A 10,671-nucleotide genomic window follows, 5' to 3' on the forward strand; every position below is an offset into this window, starting at 1 on the left:
AGCCCAGAACCCTGGCATGGGCAACTATTTGCATGCAACTGCATCTTTACCTTCTGCATATCCCCGAGGACCCTCCCTAAATGGCAGCACCTAAGGTCATCTCCTCCACTATGGGGGTTAGGAGGTGACGCAGGCAAACTGCTTGGTTTCCACTGCGGCAGAGTGCTGACTCCTGACCCAGCCTCACTAAGCCGGGCATCGGAGGCTCAGGACCTAAACTCCACAGCAATATCCTGGCTGCTTATATGGTTGCTGCTGGCCCTACCGACTTTGCGACCTAGTCACTGCTCCAGATTTCCAAACAGAGGTTAGTTATCCGGCCCTGAGTACTGGGGTTAGAGATGCTAAAGTAGAAAAACTTGAGACGCCCAGTAAGCAAGCCCCGCAGCTACAAGTCCCCATTTTATCAAACCTGTTCTCTCATCTGTAAAACCTGCAGAGCGATTTCGTTGGTCAGTCGAAGCTGTGTTAACTACAGTCAAATTACTGCCATGCCGAGAGAAGATGCCAGTCAGGTTGGAGAATCGCCCCATAACGCACACATGGACTCTCACAGTCCCCCCACCCCACCCCGAGATAAATGTGAACACCATCCCCCAACCCGGTTTAGGTTTGGCCTCTGTGCTTAGCCGAAAAAAGCTCCTGAGGCTGGCAAAGGACCCCAGGGGCTTCCAATGTGGGTCAGAGTCTCGGGGAAGCTGGACAAGGGTCCTTGGCTCTTCCATCAGTAAAAGGGCTGTGGCGTTAAGCAGAAGACTTAGGGAGCTGCTCTTCCCTCGACGCCCAGCAACAGTGAATCAAGTTGAACTGAGGGTGGGCGCTCTAGGATCAGCTTTTACTCCTTCTCTGATGCGAGAAGACGCTGACCTTCTACACCCATTGGCTCACAAGCAAGTCATAAGACCCCTCACTCCCTCCGCGGGTAAACTTGAAAAAAAGACCGCCCCTCCGAAAAAACCGTTGGACTTCAGAAAACACCTAACGAGGGGTGTGGGGCGCCTTAGCTTTTATGGGTGCAGGTTCTATTAATGTGTCCTATGCCTGAGACCTGGAGGGGCCTCTGCGCTCGCTCAGAAATCCTAAAAGAAGCCCACGTGCGTTAGCGCACTCACTTTAATGGGAAGAGGGTTCTCATTTCTTACAACAGGTAAAAACATAAATACGGGTGGGTAGGCGGCGGCAAGGCTACCAGGGCCCGGGCGCCCGGCCCAGGCTCTGGGTCCTAGTGTGGAATCCGTCGAGGGTGCCCGTGACTCTGGAAAGGCTCTGCCAGGGTCGAGACACCAGGCTACGTCAACAAAGAGGGATGGATCGGAGAAAGGTCCCAGGCCTGCGCGAGGGTGGGTGTGAAATCCGAGGGACAGGGCATAGTGGGAGCTTCCCCATCCCCAGAGTCATCGCCCTTCTCCTAAAGGTGGGAGTCGGTCCGGGGCGCCCCAAACGAGCTCTTTCCCTACCAGGCTCGGATGCCGTGCAGCGTGGAGACACCCGAATTGCCCTGCGGCATCCCGGGACTCTGCACGGTGTTCAAGTCCCCGACGCCGAAGTTCACGAAGTTGCTGTTGGCGGAGGCGGCTGGGGGCTGCGCGGCGGGGGGCGCGGCGGGGTAGGCGGCGCAGCTGTAGCCGGGACTGCAGGCCGCGCCGCCATAGCCGGGGTAGGGGTAGGCGTTGTAACCATAGGCATTGAGACCCACACCGTAGGCGGGAGCATAGGCCGCGGAGTCCCCCAGGCAGGGCTTCCCGTCGCGCACCAGCACGGGCACTGCGATCCTGCGGGCGGGCGGCGGCGGCGGCCCCAGCAGCTCCAGAGTCTGGTCCTGCCGCTGTCGCTTACACTTGTAGCGACGGTTCTGGAACCAGATCTTGACCTGCGTGGACGTGAGCTTCAGCACGCTGGCCAGCTGGTCGCGCTCGGGCGCCGACAGGTACCGCTGTTGCTTGAAGCGCCGCTCCAGCTCGTAGACCTGCGCCTGCGAGAAGAGCACGCGTGGCTTTCGTCGCCGCCGCGCGCGTGGTCGCTCGGCGCCGTCCGTTTCGGCTTTGTCCAGCTCCACCGCCTTCTGCAGCGCGCACAGCTCTGAAGGGGAGGAGGGGCAGAGAGGTGGCGGGTTAGAGCGGCGGGCCGGGGAGCTCAGGGCCCTCGTGGGGGTGGTAGGGAGTGTCACCCTTGTTCTATGCCGGACGCTCAGCTCCGCTTAGGCTAATCGCCGAGTGCACAGGGCTCGCACGGTTCGGTGTTGGCGCAGTTGCGCATCTGGGAAATGCCTAAGTGGCTTGGACAAAACAAAACAAGAGAAATCTCGGGCGCCCCATCCCAGACCTCTTCCCTGGATAGTTAGCGTTCTCTTAACAGTCTGGGATTTAGCTTTAGCTTTTCTGGCTGCAAAGAAAATAAGGATGCTCGGAGTGAATTACATTAGGAATACTCTGGTTTGCCTCTCGGGCGGTCAGCTTGTCTTTAAACAGGCAATTAAAGAACTAGAAGGCCCAAAGCTTGGCGTCTCCAGCAGGGCTGCCTTCCGATGTTGGCACGGCTTCTGGACTTCCCAGTAACCAGAGGACAGAGGCCTCTACACTAGCCCTGCGGGATTCCAGTTGGTAGCAATCAGTTCTAGTCCTCCTCTAGTCCTTCTCTGATGTTCCTGGACCTTCTCTCTGCTCCCAGAGAAAAACCTAGGAATGCCCTCTAATTCGCAGAAACCATGGGCCTCTGTGGCTTTACTCAGATCAGGAGCTGGGCCTGGGACTTCCCTGCTCCTTCTGTGAGCTGGCCAGAAGCCTCTCTCTCTACTCTGAGATATCTGGTATTCGGCCACCTTCGGAAGTCTTCTCTTCACTCCTCGGTGTCTTTATTCGTTCCGTATTTCCCAACATTTTCCAGAAAGGAATTTCTGCCTGATCCTGCCTGGAGATTGTACTAGAAAAACAAAGCTAACCCCAGCTCCTGGGATCCGCAGCATCGCATCTCAAAATCACAACCTCGTCCCCAGACTCCTCTCTTTTGGCACAAAGGAGGCAGGGCCCAGAAAGGCAGGGTGGGCTACACAAGGCCCAGGATACACGGGGCTAAGTTTTCTGTTTAGCAGTTCTCAGTGTCTCAAAATAACCCCAAATCTGAAAGAGATTTTAACTCTCCAATACGAAGATTTGTTCTACCGCGGATTGTTAGATAGCTTAACTTTGTAACAGATCCAAGAACAAGGCCCTAACCTACTGGGGTTTTGAAGGCCTAAAACATTTTAATCTCTCTCTCTCTCTCTCTCTCTCTCTCTCTCTCTCTCTCTCTCTCTCTCTCTCCTTTTTTCCCTGACCCTCTAAACTCCGCGTTCCCTCTAAACTTCCGACTGACTTCGGGGCGAGAAGATCCTGGGGACAGCCTGGAATGTTACACTCCAAACTCCCCGCGCCCAGCCTTCCACCCCGGACTGAGCTACTGTCAGGCCTGGGTTTCTTGGCTCAGGGTTTTGGGCATGAAAGCAATTCCAGAAGGGAAGAGCTTGAGGTTCTCCTTACCTTTTTTATCTGCCCGAGGGTCTTTGGCTGGGTCAGGGTCACCATAGGCTCGCGGATAAAATGTGGGGGCCGCTGGGAAAGCAGGAGAACACTTGGTGGGCGAAGGCGCGGGGCCCAGCTCCGCGCGCAACTCTGCCAGACCGGACGCTGCCGCCTCAGGCCCGGAGTAGGCCTCGGGCTTGAAGGCGGCCAGCATGCAGGAGGCGGGCGCCAGGGTGGCTTCGAGGCGCGCAGACAGGTCCCCAGACGCCAGGCTGCGCTGCTGCTGCTCCAGGTTCAGGATGTCTTTGACTGAGAAAGGCGTGGGTGTGAGCGCAGGGCTGGGGAACATGGTGGCGACGCAGGTTTCACAGCGCCAGGTGGGTAGCAGAGAGTGGTGCTGCCCACCCCTGGGGACAGCCTCCCCGCATGGTGCTCGCCGCCCGCCCGCGCACCGGCCTCTCTGTCCTGGATGTGGCGCGCGGCAGCAGGTAGCGCGGAGCACCAGGGGCAGAAGAGGCGGGAGCAGGCTGGAGTAGGGGGGATTCAGCCTGCCATTGGGCCAGGGGCCTGGATGACAGGAGCGACGGGCAGTACTGCGTCACCTAATATAGACATAGGGAAAGGAAAAAAAATCCTGCTCAACTTTTTTTTTTTTAAAGGGGCCGCGAGACATTTGGGATAGTCTTCCACTCCTGCAAGGAGATTGCTCCTCGTTAGCCTGAAAATCCCAGCCAGACGCACTCCAAGAAAATACCTGATTCTGTTGTGCTGGGTCTAAACGCAGGGTTGGGGTGGGTCGAAGATTTGAATACATACTCTTTGCACTGTGTCCTGTATCACTAAATGGGCTAGTGAGGATGGATGGAAAGCCAGAAGAGGGGAGTTATTTTCAGGGATCAAGACTATGACTACAATATTGTTTACTGAAGTCTGCCTAAGAGTAGCCTGCATAGAAAGAGAAGCACAGAGGAGGAGACAGTTGTTCTGGGACGATAACACAGAGTTTAGAAATTGGGTGGGGGAGCGGTATTTAATTTGACTTACAGGACCAAATTCAACCCAGGATCCCAGATGGGCCCCAAGGGGTTCTGAGCTGAATGGAAAGGTGAAGTGGCTAATTGTGGGGTGGGAGTGGCCACCTGCTTCAGACTAAGCGGTGGGGCCAGGCACCTCTCCAGAGAGAAAGAAGCATTGCTGGGGAATTGACTCTTCTGTGAGGAAGCCAAGGCAAGTACAGCCCAGCTTCCTGAAGGAGAGCTGCCTTCTGGGTTGTCTGCCTGGATTCTCCTGAAGCCCAAGCTGCTTCATTTTTTACCCCTCCTAGGCCACCACAAAAGTCCCAGACCCTTTCTAGCCTGATCCTCCAGGGCCTCCCTAGGCTTCTACTCCAAGGGGGCAGAGGACAGAGCGGGTAGGTGGAGGCGGATTTTTAGTCCAGTGCTGCTTCTGTCGGAAAACTGTCAGGGTTTAAGGAGCCCAAGTTGTGTACTAAGACAGCTGCCTGGAACTAAGGAACACTTGGGCCCTCCAAGACCCCAGCAGAGTGGGACTTTTTCCTGCTGTAATCTCAAAAAGAGAAGGCACATCGCTTCCAGGCAAAACCTCCCCCACGGAAGGTATATGGTAAGGCTAGCCTCTGGAAAAGCTTGGCTCTTCATCCGATGGCTATAAATTCTCGCCACACCGATTTGCAAAGGGAATGTCCCCTTGGAAAATTAATGTGGTGAGGATTCATCACCTATTTTCAGATATAAGGATTCCCAGAGTGAACAGATCTGTGGGTCAGAAGGCAAAGATATGAAGGACTAGTTGGCCACCAGAGAATAGGCTTTTGGAACAGTAAAAGAGGGTGTGAATATAGGTCATAGGTTAGCTAAACAAGTCACTCTTAAGTCATAAACCCAAAGTCCAGAGATCAAAACCTTTGTGAGTGCAGAGTGTGAACTGTGCTTCCAGACCGGGCAGTGGGCCATTGGGCGCTGGCAACCCTCTGGGCCATAGTGAAGCCAGCAAAGGCTTCACTATGCTGGCTTCACACAGTTCTTTCCTGCTTTTCCTCAAACCCAAACTCCTAAGGCCTTGGGTCGTCTTCAACTAAGGGAGAAGGAGACCCAGCTCCAGGCAGACTATGAAGCCCAATTCCAGGCTCCAGTGCTCAGCGCCAGACTTGGGAGCCATAGTAAGATCTCAACCCAGGAACCACAGAGCGAGCATCCTGAAGCTGCTACTCCTTGTCATCCACTGTGTCCCCTCTCCAATGCCAAGCAGTCTGCTGCCTTTGCCTTTTTTTTTTTTTTTTTTTTTGTTGTTGTTTTGTTTTTTCCTCCCTTGCCACAATTTCTGGTTACATTACAGTTACTGTTCTGAGCCAACCTAGCTCGGGACCCTCCTCGTTTTTTGAAGATTGGTTTGTGTGGGTTGGAGGGATGTCTATCACCCAGGCGGTGACGTCTGGCAAACGAGCCACATCCGATTCAATTAAATGTCTTGCTGAAAACAGCTTCAGGCGAGGGTCCTGGGAGTCCTGTTAAGTGAATCGGCTGGCCCTGCGAATCGCGATGACAGTTTGAAAGATTAGTGTGAGCCGACGCCTGAAATATTACCGTTTAATTGGGGGGAAGCTATATTGGGGCCGCATCCGGGGTCCCTGTTTTAAGTCTTCTTTAAAAAATAGTTTTGAGAGGGACATTTCCTTTGCAAACCAATATGGTGAGGCTTTATCACTTTTTTCGGATATAAGGGCTCCCAGAGTTGACAAATCTGTGGGTCAGGTGTCAAGAAAAAGGAAGAAAACTCTTCTAATTTGAACAAAATCAGTGACTTTCCCACCCTTACAACCTTGGTGAAAAGGCCCTGGCCTTTCTCTTCGGAGAGGAAACAGAACAGAGTGAGACAAATAGGCGGAACAGAATTGGGGTGACCCGTGGGGGTTTCTGTAGAGAGCTGTCTAAAGCACTTTTCAACGTGGTTTCTGTCCTGGCTGTCTTCAAATCAATACCAAAGGTCATATATATTACAGTGTGTGTCTGTGTGTCTGTATCTGTGTTACAATGGCTGGGAAGGAGTGCGCCTTTCTCCTCAAGGGTTGCTGGCTCAACCTGCCTTGCTCTCGGAGAAGCACAACCTTCAGTTGAGTGGGACAAAGGAGACTGGAGGAGACAGAGAAAATCTGCGGAGTTATTTCTTTGCCTTTTAAAGACTTGGTGATATGGATTAGTCAAATTCCGGGGTAGCTCCAGCGCATCCTGCGTAAATAAATTATTATTGATTGAAAAGTGATCAGCGCGGCCCGAGCGCCCCCCCACTTTCCTGCAATCAGCAGCGCCGCCGCGAAAGGTATATATGATTAATTGAAAGATAAGCTGCAACTATCACCCGGAATGTCATTAATGCGCCGGGGAGACGTCCGTTGGAGACAGGCAGCGTTATCCGTAGCTTTATCTTCAACAACGCCTCGCTCTCTTGGCCCGCGCCAGGGAAACAGATGGGGGTTTCTGTCTGGGACGCTCGCCCCATGTTTATATTTTGGGAAGAATCGCAACTCTAGGGAGTCCCCGGCGGGCCCCCTGATAAATGAACATTAGCACTTTTTCGGACTACTGTATCAACAAAGGGGCCGCGGTGCGGCAATAATTGGCGAGAAAGCAAACAGAGGGCCGAGAGCGCGACTCTGCTCTTCGTCTGGCTGATGGATGAGCAGCGCGGCCGCCCCCTGGCCTGGCCCGTGTTTCCTTCCCGCGGGTAGCGCAAGGCCGGCCAGCTCTGCAAGGAGGTACACCTCCGGCTTCAGGTACTCAGCCATCCGAGCCGGGCGGCGCCCTCGGAGGTGGTGCGTCTTGGGTCCTCTTGCCAGACCATCTGGCTAAGAGAAGGTCGCAGGGGAGAGTGACTCGCTCAAGGCTACTTACCCAGTCTAGAAGCGGTGGTCGCCATTTCCTGTTTGTCAGTGGAAGAAAGCAAGATCCCTGCTGTCAAAGAGAACCTGGGAGTCTCCCTACACTGTCATTCAGAAAGAGAATTCTTCCCAAGGGAGGAGGGGGTGGGAGACGGAGATAAACAGAGAGAGAGAGAGAGAGAGAGAGAGAGAGAGAGAGAAAGAGAGAGAGAGACTGAGAGAGAGACAGAGACACAGAACGTATTTGATATGTAATCACTCCCCCCCCCCCGTTTTTTGCTAAGGCCTTACTGAGATAGATTTCATTCACCGTACCCCACAATCAATTTGAGGTCACCCACTCCTAAGAAACTTTCAGTCTTCAACCTCCATGCACCCTTCTCAGTCCCAGTCACCACTAATCTACTTCCCGCCTCTATGGATTTGCATCTCCTAAGTGGGTCATACAAACAAGCTCATACAATAAGTGACCCTTTGTGTCTGGTATCTCTCAATTCTCATAGTGTTTATCACTTCAGGTTGTGACATTATCTGTACAGCTAAATTGTGCGAATATGCCATTTTTGTTGACTAGTTCATTAGTTGATTGCTATTTGGGTGTTTGCGCTTGCTTTTTGCTATTCTGAATAATCTACCTTCACAGACTGGGAAAACCTTCCTCTGTTCTCCCTATTAACATCTGAGTTTCCTGTTCTTTTCGTTTGGGCTGACCTGGCAACAATCCTGCTTTCTAGGTCATCAGGCAGAGCACTAGAATACTAACTCCAAATATTTGAGGTCCTGGTCACAAGCCTAGCTAGGACTTTTGGCTCTGCCCCAAGGTAGAGGGACTGAGTCAGGCACAGAGCAGCCCCTAATGTGCTGTTTTCAAGACAAAGCTGTCCTGGTCACAGAAAGAACTGAAAACCATAGAGAAGTGGAGCAACCTGGTAAAGGAGTGTGTGTCTTTCTGTCTGGAGAAGTCGGGACTTCCACTTGTTTCTTGAGGACTCCAGACACAACTCCCTTTGGGGTATTTGGCCTGGTTTTCTCCACCTCTTCATCTGCGCTGACCAGGTGGGTAAATGCTTGCCAAACAAGCGGGACCTGAGTGTGATTCTCGGGAATCTGACCTTCACAAGTACACCGGGGCACACATACACCCGGATTCACATACAACATACATACTATGATCTTTAAGTGTTAGTCATGGTAAGGACAATAATTTGGAATGTTTGCTTATTTTTAAGGGAGAGTGAATAGGAGAAAGATTGAGAAACCATAGGAGATTGCTTTAACATGTTGCCAAAGACACCATAAATAGAACTAAAGAAAAAATAACCTAGAGAGAACAATAGTAGGAATACATAATGAAATTATGAATTTTAATAATATAGCTAGAACATGTTCTAGTAAATCAATAAGGAAATTACTCAACAGAACAATTGTAATATTAGCCAAGACTAGTAGAACCTTTCTGGGAAAAAAAAAGGGGGTTGGAGAAGAAAGCAAATAAGAAAGAAATAAAAGTTAAGAAATGTCAACTAAACCAGAGAGGTAGATGGTATATATCAGATTTAACAAAAGTAAAAAATAAAATAAAATCGACACCCCTAGCTTCCCAATAAATAATAAAGTTGAGCAAAACTAGGGGGAAAAAATCTTCACATCCATTTATACTGTGGCCCTAATCAAATGGAGGAGGGCTTTACCTAGCATTCCTGAGGCCTGAGCGTGATACCAGGTCTGCTGGTTTCTGTGTGGTTCAATGGAAGAATAAATTGAAAAGCCTCTCTGGAGCAGTATGGTTCTGTCAACATGTAAAATGCACAAACTATACAGTGAGATGTTTTCACCTCCAGTATCTTTTTGCACATGCATATACAAGTAAAATACTTCTTCTGCACTTTAATTTTATTAAGAATAAAAATATTTTAAAAAAATCCAATCCAGTGTATTTATTTTGGGAGACAAGTTAAAAATCATGTTGTACCAAGTGAAATTGCAGATGTAGGAAGAGAAAGAGTTCCATTTATATTTATATTTATCAGCATGACTACATTTTATGATACATTAGGCTTTTTTTTTCTTCTCTCTGGTACACTGGGTATGTAAGCAGCCCTCTATCACTGAGCTTTGATTTTACTTGTTTAACAGTGTGTGGGGGTGGGGGGGTATGTATGTCAGAGCCAAGCCCTCTATCACTGAGCTTTGATTTTACTTACTTGTTTAACATTGTGTGTGTGGGTGGGGTGGGTATGTATGTCAGAGCACAACTTGTTGGAGTTAGCTCTCTTCTTGTATGAATTCAGATCCTCAGACTTGTTAGCAATTACCCTTTACCAATTGCCAGCATCTGTCTGTCTGTCTGTCTGTCTGTCTAGCCTTGAGCGCCCAAGACTGCACTATCCATTTTTATTTTTGTTGCTATTTAGTGTTCTGTAGCCAAACCTGGCCTCAAACTTCAATCCTTCAGCCTCAGCTTCCTAAATATTGGGATAAGAGGCATAAGCCCCTATAACTGCCTGTACTTTATTGGGAAGCTAGGAGTGCCATTTTTTTAAAATTGAGGATTAAGAAAATATTAAAGGAAGCTTTGAAGGATGAATTTAGGGGAGAGGATCTATAATTAAACATCATAGTATATTATAGTAATCTTGAGCAAACAGAATTTTGTTTGCTTTCTTTTGTTTTTGCTTTTGGAGCTATGGAAACATCTGGATCAGAATTCTGGGAGCAAAGGTTAAAATTGTAGATTTATATGCCTTTCCTCTCATTTTGGAATTTTAAAAATCAAAGTTCGTGACAGAGAGCCCAAGTGGCAGTCCAGTAAACTCACTACCACGGTGGGTCAGAAAAGATGGGTCAGGGACACGTGTGTGTGTGTGTGTGTGTGTGTGTGTGTGTGTGTGTGTGTGTGTGNGAGAGAGAGAGAGAGAGAGAGAGAGAGAGAGAGAGAGAGAGAGAGAGAGAGCGCTTTGTTCAGCAGGATCTGATCCCAGCCTCTCTCCGGCATCGTTGCCCTCTGGCTTTTCTCTGAAGTGGTTCCACCTGAAGGCTTACTGAAACAGGCTCACAGAAGACAGCTTCGACACCTCTCAATGCACCAAGGGGGAGTGGGAGAAGGAGGCTGGCCAAAGGTGTTATTAAAGACTCACCATTACACCTAGGTACTGGCCCAGCTGGGGGAGGAGTTCAGCAGCCTAGCCTAGCTTTGTCCATCCTTCCCTGAGTGAGCAGGGAGCTCTAGGCACCTTCTAATGAACCCCCCACTAGATCTAGAGTCTTACTAACCAGATT

At 50.4% G+C, this 10,671-nt stretch overlaps 1 protein-coding gene across 1 annotated transcript; it reads right to left on the reverse strand.

Moving 5' to 3' along the window:
* Positions 1 to 582: 582 nt before the first annotated feature.
* On the reverse strand, positions 583 to 7,492 carry Nkx2-5 (NK2 homeobox 5). Its single transcript, XM_021221675.2, has 3 exons — positions 7,406 to 7,492; positions 3,516 to 4,099; positions 583 to 2,079 (listed from the first exon to the last, which is right to left on the reverse strand). The coding sequence occupies exons 2-3, from the start codon at positions 3,844 to 3,846 to the stop codon at positions 1,454 to 1,456; spliced, it is 957 nt and encodes a 318-aa protein (XP_021077334.1). The 5' UTR covers positions 3,847 to 4,099; positions 7,406 to 7,492; the 3' UTR covers positions 583 to 1,453.
* Positions 7,493 to 10,671: the final 3,179 nt, after the last annotated feature.

Source organism: Mus pahari, chromosome 21 (assembly GCF_900095145.1).
Source record: "Mus pahari chromosome 21, PAHARI_EIJ_v1.1, whole genome shotgun sequence".
Lineage (NCBI taxonomy): Eukaryota > Metazoa > Chordata > Mammalia > Rodentia > Muridae > Mus > Mus pahari.